Source organism: Protomyctophum parallelum, assembly GCF_964188405.1.
Source record: "Protomyctophum parallelum genome assembly, chromosome: 15".
NCBI classification, from domain to species: Eukaryota; Metazoa; Chordata; class Actinopteri; order Myctophiformes; family Myctophidae; genus Protomyctophum; species Protomyctophum parallelum.
In genome coordinates this window covers 17,261,978-17,281,744 of record NC_139710.1, presented here as the reverse complement: position 1 = coordinate 17,281,744, position 19,767 = coordinate 17,261,978, and the positions used below count along the sequence as shown (strand labels likewise).

Sequence of the window (19,767 nt, the reverse complement as noted above, 5' to 3'; positions counted from 1 at the left end):
TTGCAATGTAATTAAATCGCTTGCTGCGCCCTTATCGGTTGGATGGGACAGTGGTGTAGCTCAGTGGCTGTGGAGCTAAACCGAAACAGGTCCCTATCCTGCGACCCTCTTCAGCTATACCTCATGGTAATTGAATTAGCTCGCTTTTAGCTAGAGGAGGGGCTTCGCTTTGTTGGTGTGACGCCCATTCAAATTTCAAACCAATGGAACTATCCCCCGCTTGACTGTAACCGAACCCACTCTCGCAGTCGGCGCTCGGCTGCCTTTGGTCTCACCTTCCTACGCGTCCCGACTCCCGGCATTGAATCTGAAACACCAGGAGGGGGGCAGGAAGAAATACACAGACTGACTGCGCACATGGGAGAGCTTTTGATTTTTTCACCCGCATGATGGCTTATATATGAGGAGGATACTTGGAATGCTGGTATTTGGATTCGCTGCAATAAACAAGCGTCTCCTCTGTCACGCAGCAGCCAGAGAAACAAGGCTGTCCGTCCTCTCCGCCCCACCTCCTCCACCGTGATACTTCTTCCACTACATCGCCGAGAACTGGGATAGCAGCCCTTTTTCCCACCACCAGTCAGCGTGTGATCGGGGGGACAGAAAGATAACGTTTCCAGTCACACCGCTGCCGCGGACTGACTAAAGATGGCTTTAAAAAGTTGCCAGGAGAACGTGGACATCTGACGAGCTCCACAACAAGGCAACACTGGACATTCTCCAGCACATCCCGGACTGATCGTTGCGCCGTTTTATTTGAACCAGCTCTGTTCAGTAATTGCTCTTTTGCCCTGACAGGCTGACACAGACGGCATAGCCTACAACAACCCACACAGACAGACGGAGAATATTATAGCCTGCGTAAGCCTCCTTAAAAGGACGATTTACCCCGCATTCTTTTTTCTGCATTTGTAATAATTTATCTCGCTGTTTGCGCATTTTCGATGAGCGCATCGCGGGGCTGTCAGGGCTGACGTCTCGCAGCCATAGCCTACAAGCCATTATCATCTGTCTGGATCCTGGACCTTGAAGCCAAATCACACTGACTGACTCCCACCATTTCCAGCCTAAACAAGTGCCATCCCAAGTGCCCCGCTGAATGGTCTCCGCCGCGCTGTCCACTCGTTGTCCGCTCTATGCATGTTGTGTGTGCATTTGCATTGTTATTTTTTAGAACTCACAAGCAGCGATAGAGAGACAGCCACATGTGAACGGGACACACCGTCCGTGACCGTCCGTCCCAGCTGAAGCGTCCCTGAAGCTGACCGACCCACGCCGCGCGGCCAGCCAGCGCGCCCCCGAAACTGAAGAGGAATACGTGCGGAAGTTTCGCCGTAGTGATGCTGCAAGTGGAAATGGTCGCGTTCGTGTGCCTGGCGCTGTGGATGTGTGTATTTAGCCAGGAGCCGAGCTCCAAAGTGAACGCCGACCGCTATGCCGTCTTCTGGAACAGAACCAACCCGAGGTGAGTCTCCCCGAGCCTCGGGCACGTTGATTCGCAGAGTCGCTGATGTTTCGGGTCATCATAATCATTATCTGGACTAGCCTACGTGAAGCCCCGTGAGGTGGAGTGATGGCTTTTCTTCCCCATTCCCTTCTCCCCTTAATCAATATGTTTATTCTCCGCAGTAAGGGCATAATGCCAGTAGTAGTATGATACAACAGAACTGTTACTGCGTATTCGCCCCGGCGCACATTATTATTGCCCATAAACGGCATGCCCGAGAGAATACAAGCCGTTAAAAATCGTGCGCAATAAGGCCTATTAAACCTTAATTTTGTCCCCAGATTTTTTTTTTAATTGCAAATCCATTTAATTCATTCAGTTAATCCAAGTTATTGTGCACGCGGACTCGTGAAATATGCCATTTCTCTGGTTTCTTTCCCGTGAACAGTGAGCGAAATATGAGAAGATGCTGATACTGATGTCAACTCCAGTTTTCTTTAAACACTGAATTGATCTGTTCGGCCAGAGGCCCGTATTGGATAGAGTGAAAAGAATCATGTAGCCAATGGTTATTGGTTGAAAACTAGTTGTTTTAATAGGCTAGATATATGTCATACTTGTTTATGCAACGGGGCCGGTAGTAAAGCCTATGGTGAAACATTGAAGAGAGCGGCAGAGCGTGTGTGGAGCAGTGGACCACCGTAGCTTATGGCTCGCGTATAAACTTGTCTAAGCAAATAAGTCCATTAAATGATCATTTAAAAACTAAAGCAGACTATTTTCGTGGCCTGGACTGTAAATATAAATATATATTTTGCTTATATTTGTTACATGTTATTGTATCATGGTAATTATCTTTTCTCCCATGCATTTCCTTTAAACAAGTTTCTTAGTAAAAAGTTTGATAGTTTACCCTGTCCTATTTACAATAGTCTACCAACCAAATTGCCCTTTTAATTGCTCCAGTGCACAATTATTAAATAGCCTATAATTACTAACATTAATATCAGACTATCAGATTTGTATTTATTTATTTATTTAAACTGGAGAAGGCTATATATTGATCTGGACTTATTGATCAACATGTGTTCAAACCAAAGAATGAAAAGTTATCCTACAACTCATTCTCATTCAAAATTAGTTTTTATTTTATTTAAAAATCTTACCTTGTAAAAAACTGAAATAAGACTAGCACCATACAGTTTAGCGACCGTAAAGTTGCCTCATCAGCCTTTGTGAACTTCAACAACAACATTCTGTGGCTTAGAGACTATGTTGTTGAAACTTTCTGGCAGCTACAATTGAACTTATTCAAATTAAAATGGATCACGTTAAACAAGTCTTGTCGCTGCAACTCAGCAAACCATTATTTATATTGTCAACGGTGATTAGAAGTTATGGCCACTGCTAATGTCCCATTCAAACCAAAGTAAAAAAGTTTTTTTTTTTTTTAGTATTTGAATAGGCCTACTCTAACATTGACCTTGTATTAAGGTGCAAAACATTTCCAGGTTATAGATTAATAGTTAATTTATCTTTTATAGTAAGAGTGTGATAGTGTGTTAGCAGTGGTTCTCAACCCTTTCTGGGTCAGGGCCCACCTCAAAATCTAGAAAGTGTTACTGGCCCGCTCTGTTAAGTGGTCAGAGCAGGTTTATTTTAATGATCAATCAAATTTGTTCTGGCTTGGATCAATGGAACTAAATATGGTCCAAGTTCCTATATCGTATCACAATGAAAACAACATTTCAAGGTATTAAAGAAAAACACCATGAATGTTGTTTTACATTATTATTTTTATTAATGTTTTATTATCAATACAATCTTAGTGTTTTGCCAATTATTTGGCACTTGCGATATCCTCACTGCCCACCCGTGGGTCCCGGCCCATAGATTGAGTGAGAATCACTGTGTTATATTATGACCACAAAGAGATCTGCCAAAATTATGTTAGAATGAGCGAGTTGTTATGTGTTGGTTGACTGAAAAGGGCCTCAGGAGCTATACGCTAAAAGTTGAGCTAAAACTTTATTTAGTACCACTGCCTTGGCTCAAATCCCTCTTTGTCGTGAAAACATTTAAGTCAACCCTATTCTGTGTGTATGTTCATTAGACAACATTTCCCATATAAAACTCCCTCATGGAGGTAGACAGTGCAGCATTGTCCCTAGACTTATTACCTCTAAATACCGCTGGTACAGTTTACAGAGATCTTTCACTCAACTGCCAACAGCACTTAGTATTTGTTGAATAAAATCCTCGGCTTACTCTCCCGATGCACACGAAGCCATTAATCGTATGCGCTGACTTTGTTGCACAACTATTTATATTCAGTTTGAAGTTTGTGAAAACAAGATTTATTGCGCGGAGCAATTTGTGGTCAAGGGTACAAAATGTAGGTCTGAGTGAGCATAGTGCACTTTTCTAAAGTCTGGGCCCGTCCAGTGGGGTGTGTAGATTCACAGGACTGATATACCATAGAGTGACTGTTGTGGTCTCTGGGCCTCGCTCTGACTTACCCCGTTGTTTATTTATGTGCCGCTTTGTTCAATGGAAGCAAACACAAATTTGAGCTAAATCTTGATGTGTTCTGTTGATAGACACACTTTCATTAGACTGCACATTTTTTTCACCCCGAAAAGTTTTGACTTGACTGGCCGCTCAGTTGACTTGATTCCTTCCAGATGTGCTGACAAGTTTTCACAGTCCCCAGTAAAAAAAAAGAAAAGAAAAGCCACCCCCCACCCCTCAAAAAAAAAAAACACAAGAAAGTGTAAAGGAAGTTTGAGTAAATCTACTGTTAAGCTCATATCCGAGCCTGAAACTGAAGGAGAGAACATAACAAGAACTTTTGTGATCAGACTAGACTGCGTGCATGTTGTGCTTTTTGTTCCCTTTCTGTCCCCAGTAAAATATGAGAAATAGATAGCTTCCTGAGCCTCATCTGTTTCTGAAGCCCTGACTTGCCCGGGGAAAGGAAACAGGTTTTCACAGAGGTTCTAACGCCAGTCACTCTGTTCTACTTACTCTAATAGAGTTTGTTTGACTCTCACCCCTGCGGGGCAGAGAGAGGAAGCCAGCAAGGGCACATCGGAGAGACGAGGAGAGGAGATAAAAAACAGAGGGAGAGTCTGGGAGAGATATAGCGGACACCCTCCTATTGATGATTCAGTTAATAACTATTGAGTCGTTTACACTCAAGGCTAGATAACTGTACAACATTAGCTCCCATACCACTTTTTACAGGCTTCTTCTCTCACACGCAGGTCCTGGTATTTGCTCTACGCCCTGTGAACAGGAAAAACCATCACTAGCAGGGTTTCGTTCCAAAACAAGCTATCCAAAAAAGTGACAATGACAAAATGATTGATGGTACAATTAAAAATATATACATAAAGCATTTTCAAAGTAACGGATGCCTAAGTAGTTGGTAGGCAAAGTGTGTCTTTTACAGACATGATTATTATTATTATAATAATATATAAAAAATGAATTAGGGAGAATTTATCCAGGCCAGGGAAATGTAGGCTTTTGTTGTAGTCAAATCGTTAATGGTTATTGGCGGATTTCTGGGGAATTTCATAATGTAACAGTGAGCCATAATGTGTAACAGCAGCTGACAGTGTCTTAGTGGTGTTGTCTAGCGGGGTGGAGGGTGCGGGGAGCGGGGATTTCCTAGCTGTTACTGGCTTCGGTCTGCCTGTGTGTCTAACGCCTTCAGCATGAGACCAGAAACATGCTAATTGCTTAATTACTCGGGTGTAGGCTACCTTCATGTTTTCTCTCTGGCTGTTCCTCTCTCTCTCTCTCTCTCTCTCTCTCTCTCTCTCTCTCTCTCTCTCTCTCTCCCCCCCCCCCCCCCCCCTCTGTTTCGTGGTGCAACACTTGCTCGTTCTCATCCTATTTCACTCAAATCATACCCCCCCCCCTTTCCTCATAGCTTTTCTCTCTTAGCACTCTCGTATGTACATACAGAATATGTTAGCCCTCCACAACAATGTTACACGACTACTTTAAGGGACATGCAAGGACCCCTATAGGTGTATTCACCTTTATTTTGCCTTGAAATAAAGGGGCCATTTCTCTATGGGTTTTGCTGACCGCTATCACTCTCTCTCTCTCTCTCTCTCTCTCTCTCTCTCTCTCTCTCTCTCTCTCTCTCTCTCTCTCTCTCTCTCTCTCTCTCTCTCTCTCTCTCTCTCTCTCTCACTCTCACTCTCACTCTCACTCTCTCTCTCTCTGTGTGTGAGTATTTATTATAATGAGTACGAAGACAGCCACTGGGCTCTAATGATGTCTCAGCTGAAATGCTGAAGAGACCGTCATTCTCTCTCCTCTCCCCTCTTGCCTCCCCACACAGTGCCGGTCTCCTTGTTGTTTCATACTCTCTGCCCACCCCCACACACCCCCACAGTCCCCTCGCCGAGCCCAGAAAATGAATGAATACAATTAGATATTTCAGGCGTCTCTCCGCAGCTGACTGCGAAGAAAAGAGAAAAAATAATGCTCAGAGGTCACACATAGCAAGCCGAGAGGTGTGCAGGCAGAGGTCGTGCGCGCTCGGCGAAGAATAACGAAGCGGAAAGTTGGCCGAGAGAATGACAAACTAGAAGTCTCCTTGAGGTGGTAGTGGGGGGTTTTGTTTCTTTATTTTTTATACAACAACACCCACACTGATGTGGCTGCAGTCATTTTAATTTTAATCAGTCATGAATCATGATGCTGTTTGACTTTTGTCTTATTATATATCAAAGCAATTGCTACAGTGTCCCGTGTTTTAGTTTGAGGTTTTGAGGTGGACATAATCTAGCAGTTAGTCAACACTAGCTTTTCTTTGTTGCAATTTCCTGGTTGTTTTGTTGTTTTTGTGTGCATGTCTGTGTGTACGATGTGAGGAATGAACTGCAAGGTCACAGAGGCCTCGTTCCCGTCTCCCCCAGACTCATTGAAAGCAGATATCCCCCCCCTTTGTCTCTCTCTCCCTGGACCCCTCATTACCTGTCACTGGCCAGTGAGACGTGGAAAACGTCTTGTCACTTTGTGTGTGTGTGTGTGCTGATTGTGCACTAACATAGGCATATAAGACAGAAGTAAAAAAGCTAGTCCATACGCCCCAGGGTATTTGTCAGGCCACAACCCTCCTTAAGATAGACTTCAATGTAAAGCTTTATGTAGGTACACAGCAAAATCCCGCGTATCGATTTAACTCGGGTACAAATGGAATACAGTGTATATGTTTTCAAATGTTATTTTTTCAGTCAGTTTCGTATCCAATTTGATGGTTTATTTGGGTAGTTGTTTTACCTTGGCACCATAGTCTACTTCTACATTCCATTCTCTCCGTGCTCTCGCTTCTCCTTTTTCGTTTTACTCAGAGCTGGGTTTTACTCGTCCTCTCTGCTATAGCTACAGTATACTCGCTCTCCTTTCCCCACATGTGTCTTTCTCTCTCTCTCTCTCTCTCTCTCTCTCTCTCTCCCTATCTCTCTCTCTCTCTCTCTCTCTCTCTCTCTCTCTCTCTCTCTCTCTCTCTCTCTCTCCCTATCTCTCTCTCTCTCTCTCTGCCCCTCTGTCTGTCTGAGGGCTGATTAGTTCTCGTTAATGACCCCTCGCTCTGTCGCTATTTCATCCCGTGGCACTGGCGAGAGCACATTCGCCGACCAAGGAGCAGGGAGCGAGGGAGCAGTAGGAAATTAGGAATGGAGGGTGGGGGAGGCACAAAGAGAAGGAGAAACGGAAGAAGAGAGGAGAAGAGAAAGAAAAGAGAACTATATAAATTGGTATGGCGATGATGTGACCGTGAATTACATTTATAAGATTAAAATAGTTGTGGGATTTAAAAGAGAAAATCTCCCGTGAATCCGATGCCCATTTAATTTAGATTTATTTCCCCCCGTCTCTTTTCTATTAGCTAGAAAATGAGCCGAGCATGCAGTAGTGAAAATGTTTGGCAGAGCAGCTGTTCTGTAGTGTGGAGGTGGAGGTGCTGTGTGGCGGGCAGACATGGTCCTGTTCTGTAGTGTGCGGTGTGGACCAGGGAGAGGCCTACTGGCCGTGTCCCGGTTGGAGGTGCTGTGTGGCGGGCAGACACGGTCCTGTCGTAGGGGCTCGTTGGTGGTCAGACTCGACAGTGCATGGAATATGTTAATCATGCAATACAAATAAAGGCAGACTAACGGAACAGAAAGACATTCCTGAGATTTTTGTTTTGTTCTATATTTTTCCTTTATGTTTGGAAGTTAGTTGATAAACCTCTTGAAATTTGGCATTGTGCTTGATGTTGAACGATTTATAGCTCTTTATGACCTTGATTTTTCTTAGTTGTTGAATGACTTTCACACAATATTATCTTAAAAGTTGTGTGTAAATTATTAGATAAATATTACTTTTTATTAAGGTTAACTATGCGGAATGAGTCCTAAATATCATATATCATTGCTGGCGGGTGAAAACCTTGTATGTCCAAAACCAACATTTTAAAATACATTTTAAAGTAAGTTAAAAGGTGTTGCGAGCTTGATAATGCTATTTTCACTACTTCTGTTTGAGTTTCGTATGATAAAGCAAAGCATTACCGGTCATTTGCAAAAAAAAACATGAAGTCGAAATATGAAGATACAAAGTTTGTGCGTGACAGCAGCAATATTATTCTTTATTAAAGGCCAATAGGGATCTCTGTTCTGTACTTATAACTAAAAATGGTACATACGTTATTTAATTTGCACATGCCTTGCCCAGGGCAGCATATTTCAAAGACGTTCTTTTGTTTTCAGAGTAATCAGCCCAAGGTCAGATGGAGCGCTGAAACGCCACTATCAGCCCAGCAATCTGTCTGTTTGCCCCTCTTATAACCCCTGACTTTCACAGGAATTCTACTTCTACCAAACAATAAAGTATTATGTATTAACCAGCTTACACATATATGCACCATGGTCTATGCTGGGGATTTTTATCATTTTCTACCATGACACTGATAAAAAAATATCTTTCCCAAATTCCCATTCCCATTTTTTTGTTTTCTTCTGGTGGTTGTCTCATTTCAAATGCATGTGTTTGTTTATCTGGAGATTAGTGTTGCCAATATCACTCCAGTTTCAGTCCAAAAGCTCGAAGGTTTATAGGATGGCAGAGTTTGAGAAAACAGTTGACCTAAAAGTCTGCAGTGCACCACACTCCACCACAGTCACGTTACTCTCCACTGTCCAAGTGTTTTAGAGAAGATCTTGCTGTTCCTGCTGGTAAACTTTGCCGTCACAAATCAACCACAGAAAGGACCACATGATTTCAGTTGTGCAGAACGCAGGGTATGGAAGCTGTTGAGACCGTGTTGATAGAAGTCCCTTTTTCTGATTACGGGGTTAAATGAATTCCATGGTTAACTACGGTGAAACTATGATCTCATTATATAACTGTGGTAAATCTTTAAATGAATTCCGAGATCCTGCAAGAACCCATAAATAGTAATGTATAGGACTATCATAGGTCTGATAAGGGCGGACAGCCTTGTCCAGGTCTCTCGCTGTACAGTGTTATAGGCCTTTTGTTCGGAGCTGAAAATGGCGCTACTATACCCCTCTTCGGCTCCAGTGCTCTCCTCTGTAAGATGGAGGCTTAGAAGCAGCTGTTACTGTATAGTAACGCTAGGGCGATCTATCACCCCTGACCAGAAAGGGGCGCTACTGAGCGAAGTCTGATAGCTATATCAATGCCCTCCGCTGCCAAACCAATCATTCCAAGTGTACAACTGAAGTAAGAGCTGTATTTATCTGATAAATCGTATTGTACTCGGTTTGATTTGATCTTATGAATCTTATAAATGCACCATTTGCCATCTTGTTAATCTCATTTACTACTGCCATCGTCTTGCAACTACAGCAGCTGCATTTACATGTAAAGATCAGAGCGACTGATGGGCTTTCAAATTATTATAATTTTTCTCTCACTGTCATTTCAAGTGAAAAATGTGATGGGAAACGATTTAGGAGGAGGAGGGGGTTGCTAGACATATTTTCCACAGATAATTCCTTTCATGGTAGGCTGGCTTCGGACACTCAGTGACGTTTTCCTTATTTCACTTGTGGGGCTGTGGGGGAGTGAGTGGATGTTTTTCTAGCTGGGCAGCAGTGTGGAGAATAGATCCCAGCAGAGAATACATCTCCAGCTCGTGAATAAAGACCTAATTGACGGGTTGTAGCCAGTTGTAAATGACTCATGAGGTAATTCGTCCTCCAACAGACAGACTGAGAGAGTCAGAGAGGGGAAAAATACTGTGGAAACATTGTATAGTTGTGTGGTCTGCCCCCCACCCCCCCAGGAGCAGACACGGTCTAGTGGGTTTATTTCCAAACGTCCACGGCCCTAAATATAACTCGTGGATCATCATGTGGCACCGGATGCGGTTTTTCCGCCTCCTCACCTGCGTCCAACGAGCGCCCCTTGCCGAGCGTTTACACACGTTGTCACATTTTCTGTTTGAATTTTGGTGTTTGTCTTGGCTCACTGTTGGAAAGCAGCTCAGGTACATCATGGTTGAAAGGACTAACTGATATCCTGGCCTAGTTCTGAACATGAACACCTCTTTATTAAGTTTCCACTGCCACAAGCAATGTTCCACTGAACATAAACATAAACAAATGTTGCAAGCAAGCAAGCAAACAAACAATGGTGCTTTCTCTTTGTTCAGTCTACCATTGTGGGGAGAAGTGCCAATAATAAGCTAACTGCACCAGCATGTTTGAATTGACAGTACAGCAAAATAGTAGCAGCAAATGCGCCCCCAATGCCAGGCAGTAAGAGACTGAAAGGCGGCCATTGTTCTGTGCTTTCTCTGTCCACTACGGCACAGCCAGGGCTTAAAGTATGCATGCGCTTAAAAACGGAGGGAGAAAAGGAGCGAGGGCAAAGGAGAGAAGAGAGGCACAATGGCATGAATGGCAAGGGGAAAGGGAGGGTGCACAGCTGAAGTTGTAGCTTGGTCTTAGTCAGAAAAAAGGAAGGCGGTGAGGAGTGCGATGTGGAAGCCAGAAACGAGGGGGAGAAGGCTTGTACTAGCTGGGAGGGGGGGTTGGAGAGATGAGGTGGCACTGTGTCCCTTACTTCCACCCAGCCCTTATCCCTCCTCTCTCGTCCGCCTCACCCCTTGCACCCTCATGCCAAGCTTCCCTCCTACACCACCCAGCGTATCAGCCCCCGCCCCCAGCCCCCCTCGTCTGCCCTTGCCAAGTTTTAAAGATGCATGTAGCTGTAGCTGTCTGTCTGTATCTGATTGGCTGGTGGTGGCGGCCGACGGTGGTTCTCAGGGGGGACAGGCTCTTGGTCCCTGCCCAGAGGAGGTGTCGTCTTAGCGGCCAGGGTTCTGTGACACTGGGGCTATTTTCTACAGAGACAGGATTAAGCCTGCTCAGGTTTAGACCCCTGCTTTGTTTCCCCTGACACCGAAGACTCCCATACAGAGGGCTGTGGTGGGTGTTTACTTGGGGGGTGCTTGTGGTTCTAAGTTGCAGCCTGACCGAAGCTACTGTGACACATTGAGCCCTCGCTGTGTCCTTGAAAGTGCTTTACAAAACAATGTGTGTACAATGCACGTGGTTCATCGGCCAGAACGTCTGGATATTATGTCTGTATGCCTTTGACCCTGCTCTAAAATACCAGTATTTTGATCTATAATTCTGCCACTGAGCCAGCTGATTTGCCACGAACAATGGCTTCTCTTCACACCAGGACATTTTAAACCACGTTTAAAAATAGAGCGATCACAGAATCGGCTAATTTAGGTTGATTTGCTCAGCTGTTCTCTGTGTTCGACATTGATGCATTCAATCAATACACATGTGTGTGTTTTCAATTCAATTCAATTCAGGTTTTCACGTGCATGTCAGTGTGCCTGTAACGCACAACGTACCTGATCATCTCCACATTTTATCCTGAGGTGACCCCCAGATTCAGAAGTATTTAAGGGAGTAGCTGAAACACACACCGCGCTGCCTCATGACCTAATTTCCTTGGCCCGGATCCTCGAGGATCTGTTCAATAGTTTTCCCATCTTCTGTGCGTTTGTTGTCTTGCTGTGTTATTCTGAAACAGCATCTCCCCCCACCCCGTAGGGAAGATGATTGATCCGGGGAATGTGTGATGAATCCCATCTTCACCCTCTCCTCTCATCTGAGCCTACATGGCATTGACTGGTCCGGCTTAGCCAGAACATTATCACACATAACCAAATATGACACCCCAAATAACATAGGAGCACACGCACGCACGCACGCACGCACGCACGCACGCACGCACGCACGCACGCACGCACGCACGCACGCACGCACGCACGCACGCACGCACGCACGCACGCACGCACGCACGCACGCACGCACGCACGCACGCACGCACGCACGCACGCACGCACGCACGCACGCACGCACGCACGCACGCACGCACGCACGCACGCACGCACGCACGCACGCACGCACGCACGCACGCACGCACGCACGCACGCACGCACGCACGCACGCACGCACGCACGCACGCACGCACGCACACACACACACACACACACACACACACACACACACACACACACACACACACACACACACACACACACACACACACACACACACACACACACACACACACACACACACACACAAACACACAGTTCTTTTTTTCTGTAAGGCAGTTCATTATTTCTTCTGCAAGGCTCAAGTTGCAGGAGATGTGGTATTCTGCTTGTTTATTTTTTCCCTTTAAACCAGAGAGCAGCAGGCCTCGGAGTGCAGCAGCCTTTGAACCGCGGCCTATCCCATGACTGCAGCCCTGGGTATTAACCCAGAGCCACTGAGAGGCTTAAAAAGCCATCAGCTCATTGTCCGGGGACACAAAAAGCCCCCTTCCTCTAAAAATCCCCCCATCTTCTCTTCTCCTCCTTCCCTCCTTTCTTAAAGAATGCCCTGAGTCGGCCTCTGCCGCCATTCATATTAATCAGTTTTAAGGGTCTAATGAGATAAGTGAGACTGAAGGGGGAGTCCCCAAAGTGGTCTTAAGCCCTGAGGATAAGCAGAGGTGATGAGCGCTGCCCATGGCTACATCCTCAGGGATGTTTTTGTTTTGTTTTTTACCCAAGAGGGTTTCTCGAAAGTTTATTTATTTTGTATGTTTTCTTATTCAGCGGTAGAGGCAGCAAAGTAAAACGAAATGAAATCAAAATTGTTTCTTCTCAAACCTTTCTATTCCTTTTGCACTCAGGAGGAGTGACAGTTTCAGTGGTGTTGCAGTTGTCGAGGTGGCATATCTGTGTGTTTAACAAACATCCTGCTATGGCCGCTTAACTTCTTTGTCTCAAGTCCCTCAAATCCTTCTAACCCCCTTCTCACATCATGCTTCCTTGGACTATACGCTATAGCAGCTTGTCCTCCCGCTCTTTCTGTCCTCATTGAACCCCCTCCCAACCATGCCTGTCCCCCCGTCTTGGGGATTACCAGGTCTTTAACTGTACTGCAATAACTCCTTGGCTTCGGGCATCCTGCTGGGGTGACCCAGCATGGCCACTGTCCGCATTAGACCTTAGTGTCTGTGACGGTTGGCTGACAGTTTGTTGATGCATGCACTCAGTCTCTCTCGTTCCCTCTCTTTCTGTGTGTGTGTGTGTGTGTGTGTGTGTGTGTGTGTGTGTGTGTTTTCTTTTTTGCCAAATTCTGGGCATGTCAGTATAGGCAAAATTTTTCACAAATAATTATAATAAACTTAAGAAAAAGATCTATGAGCTCACAATGCATAGCATTGGCTATAAAAATGAAAATAAGAAGCGGTTATTACAGGTTGCCCTTCGTCCAGTTGGTTCAAGATAGAGCCAATGCGAGCAAAACAAGATGGCTGCTATTCCGGCTAAGTGAAGAGAGAACATCAAATGTGGAGGCAGCCAGACAAAGAGGGGCAGCTATAGCTATAAAGTAGCAGCCATGTTTAAACGGGCGTTGAATTCATTATTAGCACACAAACTATAATGAAATTGTGTGATATTAAAGACTGGAGTTTATCTTCTCTTGGCAAATAGAAATAATCTGTAATTAATGGACGATAATCTGTCTATTATTACTATACCAGAGGTGGAGGTTCGGGGAAAGTCACAGAGCAGAGACCTCAAGATAAATCACGTTAAAGCCCATTTGATTAAGTAAAAAAAGGGGGGGGGGGGTGCACAATGGTGATGTGCATTTATATCATTCAAATACACGCAGCTGTTCTTCTGTATTTTCCATATAACAAAAGATGTAACAGAATAAAATCTTTCCGCTGCGTTCAGATTTTTGGCGCTTGAGAAAGTCTCGTTGAAATATACGGTAGGCCTGTTGGAGGCTCTTTTGATCAGGAATCCGTCCTCGGAGAGTTCCGTTTCACCTGCTGTTCTGTGTTCCTTATTACCATAGAATTCCAAGCCGGTCCAAGAGCACGGCCGGAGACATTCCAGCCGGGATTAGACGGAGTATTGCAAACGGAAGCCCAAATAACAGGCATTGCATGAGCTTTGTTTCCAGGAATGGAATAAAGTTTGGCAGGGCCATTTGTTAGTGTTATTCCTCTGTCTTTTAATTTATTTTAAGCTTTGAGCGGTAGACGGACGTTAACTGTGTCATTCTATATTAGTAGTTTGTTCATTGTCTGTAAGGAACCCATTCTGAAATGGTTGAAATACAATTTGAATCATATTTAATGCGCATTAAATTGTTTTATTTACTTAAATACAATTATGTCAATTGCTATTAAACACATCAAAGTTTAATAATGTGTTTTAACAATTGCAATGTATATTCAAAATCTGTCGTTTTAAATTAAAAAATAATATATTGGTAATACGGTATGCAACTATTATATAATTTTACTTTATCGCTACTGTCGGGTGGAAATCTTGTATGTCCTTTTCAGGAAATAGATAAAATAACTCCAGTGTAGTTATTATTTAGTCACAAGATCTGGTTAATACTTTTAGTTTTAATTGGTGAAATATGTATGACATCCACAGACACTCAAAATAGCAGAGCTATTTCAGCTACTTTTGTGTGAAACTCTTGTACTCAAGTAGAACATTTTACAAAAATACATAGGAAGTTGAAATATGGAGATACAAGGTTTCTGTCCTACGGCGGCAATATATTCTTTCATTGTTCCCCCATACTCTTTTCTTTACATAAAATAATTATGCTCTGACCTCAATTTTGATTCGTTTTCTGACAGAAATACTGCGCAATATTTGTGTAAATATTTTGTGTAAAAACATTTGCAAACTTTAACTTTCCTTTCTTTTTTTGGAACCAGCAGCAACATAGAACTAGGGAGAACAAAATTTGACACTGTTATTTTCCAGTGAATAGTGATAATTTACAGATGTTCTAGTGAGATTATGTTATTTTATGAGTCACAGAGTTGAATTAGCTTATTAGCCTGTGGCCGGGGAGACGTGCTCCTTTGGATTGGAGCACTTCATGCGCTTTGGGTGTAGTGATCAAATATTAATCGCTGTTTGCGATCTCTAGAAGAGCAGCACTTGCAAACCTTCGCACGCAATTCAGGGAAAATGAGGTCAAGGTAGACATGTTTTGAACATGAAGGTGATGGTAGACAGTCTGGAATGGATCATGTTTTATGCCACAATAGTTGTGATGCTAGGGGCCCATTTTAAACCCTTCTCCTTAAGACACTTCTTATTTTCGCTGTTATGAGTATTGTTTTCTTTTGGTTGGCTAGCTTCATATTATGTTGATGCATGTTCTCTGTCTAAAGAAAGTTCCAACTCTTTCAAAACAAACTCTTTGGAATGTCTAAGGCAAGGAAATTCACAACTTGTGATACTAACAATATTTTGCTAAGTTATGAAAATCAGTCAAGTCAATCGGTATCAGTAATAAGTTCAGTTCACTTGTTGTTAGCTTGGTTTGGTTGGAGTTATTAAAAGAAAATACTACAGATTCCTTATCTTATCGACAGGTGTCAGTCGGCATGTCCCTTGCGGCATCACCCTCGACAATCTGCCAATGACGTTAGGTTCAGTGCGGCCCCGCTTAAATAATGCAGCACACTCGCCCTTGTTTTATCTCCTCCTCACCATCTCTTCACCTTTCCTTCTCTGTGACGGAGAGAGCCGTCCTTACATTAAGGCCTTGTTACATTTCCCCTGCTGCTGTACATTAGCGGCTGCGCCTTCCTGTATGTATCAGTGGTAAGAGGAACATGGCACGGAGACGGTTGAATTATTCACACTCATAATCGGCCTTTATGTCCTGCCGCCCAGCCAGGCCCCACTGTTATTCTAGTGCATAATTGATAGCGCTCAGAAGTGGAAAAGTTAGAATAGCAGAAGTAATGCGAAGCGAAAGTGTAGTCAGGCGGCAGGGGGAGGGGAGAGGGGGATTGGCGGAGGACTGAGGCGGATCGAGGGATGGAGGTGGGCCCCTATATAGGAGTTTTTACACAGGGCTTGTGTTAGCCTTTACCAGGCTTAGGCCCTAGCTAGCGCGAGGATTGCGTGTGTAGCCCAGCCAAACCAGTCCAGGGGGGATGAGGAGAAGGAGAAGGGGGGGATATAAGAGCGGGATGAAAGAAGGAGAGAGGGAGGGGAGAAGGGGATCTGGAGTAACGAGGCCTGACGCTGAGCCGGCCCAGAATGCGGTCCGTCTCCCTCTCAAAGTCACACTGGAGCTCCTCCATGGGCAAGACATATATCTGGAACTAAATTAGAAAATGTTGCTCCTTGTTACTGATTTTATTCCTTTTTCTTTTCTTTTTTTAAATCTGAAGGTTTACTCAATGAAGGAATTCTAGTTTATTTTAGTTTGGCACAGTCTCTTATTATTATAATTATTTTAAAAATACACTCTTCAAATTCTGTCGACTGTGCTGTTACCTGCCCGGCATGCCAGACATGCACCTTCGCTGGCGTTTGTTTGGACGCCGTCCAGTAGTCTATTCACTACCTGCTAGCTAAGGCAGGTAAGAGCGAAGCATTGACATCACATTACAACCATGCGATACAATGATCGATAAACGGTGGCCTCCAGAGAAGAGTGCATGTTGGCGCTGTTCCAAGAGTAAGGAGAAGCCTTAGGAAAATCCACTGAGAAATTGACTGAGACAGCCTCCTGAAAATGTATCAAGACAACAATGCCCTACACACACACACACACACACACACACACACACACACACACACACAATGTACAGCAGTTGCAATACATGCCTCCTTTTAATTGACCTGCGTCATCTTTCTTCATCGTTCTCTTATTATCTGGGGAGTTTTATTTCACCAGCATGCGCCGAGGCTGGTATTCCTGTCAGGGAGTGGTGCTTTTTATATGTTTTCCATTCTCTTATCCGCTCTCCTCTCTGTGTCGGCCCCAGTTGAATACCGCACCTTTCCAATGCAAGGGCTACGCTCTCAGGTGGAGGTGTTAACACGTCCCCAGGTGTTGTCCCTTTAACACCTCCCTGACCCTTGACAAAGCCATACTAACTGCTGCCTAGCTCCGCTTTTGTGTTCCATAACAAAGCCCCTTTAGCTTTTAATAACACCACACAGTGCCGCCGGTGTCAAGAGAAACCTGAGATAAGGTCCACATCAGAGGGTTTGGTGGGAACTGTTTAATCCGTTTGCACGAAACCAAACCAACACAAAACAGGCGGGGATCATGTTTGGCAAAGTGGCCGTCTTTGATGGAGAGATCGGATGGTGTGGCTCTGAGCAACGGGGCTGATGGGAAACCGAGAGGGGGCTGAGTGAGCGCCGTAGTCCTTTACAGAGCTGTGAAAAGGAACATCTGGAGAATAATGCAGGAAGCGCGCACACACACTCACACACTGTATCTGCATGCAACTCACTGTATACAGTGAGCACGCAAGCACATTATGCACTCAGCCACAAATGTATGGACTTGCATTTTTTTTCTCTCTCGACAATAGTAATATATTTCTACATACATACATGCATACATACATACATACATACGTATACATACATACATACATACGTATACATACATACATACATACATACATACATACATACATACATACGTATACATACATACATACATACATACGTATACATACATACATACATACATACATACATACATACATACACTTTTTTCCCTTTAAAGTGTTTACTTTATTTGGAAAATGCAGTGTAAAATATCTTTTGTATACATTTTGTATACATTTTTATTTTATTTTCTTCTCCCTTGACAATATTTAGTAATATAGTAAATATGTACTAGTAATATATTTAAGTATCTTTCTCCGGAGTCGCTACAATGTTATAAAAGCATCGGGTGGAAACATTAGCAGCGATATGTCTCGGAAACTCATAAAGCCGATTTACGAGTGCACTTAAGGTCCATGTACCTACTGGAGCCGTTCTATAAAGATGCAGACAGAGATTGTACCAAACTTCCCCAAATTACCCCATTTAAAAGTAATAAAGTTGGATCGATAAATAGCGGAAAGCCCGTTAATCTTGGACGTGTCCAGTTACTTCAGACATTGGTAAATTCTAACTGATCTTATAAATAATTTTGCCGTGATTTTCATCCCAATTATAGACATGTATTTAAAAAATATATATATATATGTGACATTTTACCTTCTCAGATTCAACGTGTATCGTAAATCTTCAAGATATTTTGAATTAAATGAAAGATATTTGAATTCACCAAAATTCCAATAGTCATCATGAAGAAGCAATAGAGTCACCTCCTTTGCAATATGGCTGCTCACCGTCCTGATGCAGATATACGCGAATAGACTTGCACGCCTCGTTGCGCTCTTATATTTGTTTATTTACAGCTTGGCTCAGCGTGCCAGTGTTGGAATGCTATCAGCAGCTGGGTATGGATTATCCCCCATATTTTCTCTGGCTGTGAAGTTAATTGAAAGAGTCATTTTCCCATGGTGGATTGAGACTTTGAAATCTGCATACAGGGCCAACTTCTTTCTTGGTTTTGGGCTGGTGATTTCAGGCCTGATGAGGCTTTCTTGAATAAATCATCCCTCCCTGACCTTTTGCACGTTCCCTCTGAAATTAGCTCTCTCCGTCCACACCACTAGTCCCTCAGTGACACTAATGTAATGTCATTAATATGATATAACGGCTAATTACCGTATCAGTAATTAGATTGTACAGCACTTAGATGTGTTATTGTCCCTCACTTTCATTAATTGCTATACTAATGGTTTGCTTTAGCATATTTACTTTAATTGCACAATTACCCTACATTGTTGCATGTGTGTCTACATACAGTTGCGGCCGGGTGGCAATCCAATATCTCCCCCGTCCTCTATCAGGCTAGAGCCTTTCCGTCCTCGTCCACCTAATTAGTTTATTATCCAACGAAATGCCATTGCACACACATCTACACGTGGCATTTAGTTCAAATAGCCACATGGCCGACGGTGGACAAGCTAATGTATTTTTTATTTGCTAGTGCGTGACCACAGCTGTGTCGAGCATATGCAACTTTTTTTCAAAAACAACCAATTAATTACATGTCAAAACACTGCTCAGATTGACCATGTGTTTGCTTATTGCCACGGCTCCGCGTGAAATATGAGAATGTATTACTTTGATGGATGCATGCGCGTTCCGTTATTGACTATAGTATAATGAATTATGCATGTCAACGTGAACCGCATGAACCCTATTCTGTGGTGGACAACCAGAGATTCAGTGGAAATCACTGATCTACAAACACATCCCAGTGCAACATGTGTGCTTGTCGACATTTAAGATATTGGTGTCGTATTCATTCATTATTATTTAGTGTAGAGAGAAAACAAGAGGGGGCTGAATGTAGGGCCCTGGGGGACTCCGGTCAACCACATAGGTGTAGGGTTTAAGTGGTTAAAACGTTTATTTTTGGGTAATTGCGTTCCCGTTCATTTCAGAGTGCTTCTGTTAGACCGACGTCCCGTTTAATCTCCTACTGTGCAGCAACCTGTGGATGTGCACGAGGAGTATAATGTTTAACACTACAGTAGTCTGTTGTGCAAATGTTTTTTTTCCCCCTCCACGTCTGGACTCGGGATAATTCCTCGTTCCTTCTGGCATTGTTTTCTCTGTCTCCATCGGTCTTTTAATTGTGCATTTTTCCCAGTGTTTTACAGGCCAGTAATGATTTTATAGCAGGCTGTCTTATGCCAGTGTCCAAACCTGCAGCCCGGGGATGATTTAGTGTGTTGCCGCGGTTGGGTACGGTACTCTAATTGGAAGGTCAGAGGGACGTGTTTCAGACTAGCAGGAGATCGCCCGCTTACTGCAGATTTAAAGGTTATCCAAAGCC

The 19,767-nt window shown here is 43.7% G+C and overlaps 1 protein-coding gene across 2 annotated transcripts in view; it reads left to right on the top strand.

Moving 5' to 3' along the window:
- The first annotated feature begins 240 nt into the window (after window positions 1–240).
- The window catches only part of efna5b (ephrin-A5b), a 117,138-nt gene continuing 97,611 nt past the window's right edge, over window positions 241–19,767 (top strand). The window contains exon 1 of one of the 2 annotated variants that reach the window (XM_083784408.1): window positions 241–1,465. In XM_083784408.1, the coding sequence (XP_083640534.1) occupies window positions 1,341–1,465 (125 nt within the window). In that variant the 5' untranslated portion in view covers window positions 241–1,340. The remainder of the gene's footprint in view (window positions 1,466–19,767) is intronic. The other variant, XM_083784407.1, reaches the window with a different exon arrangement.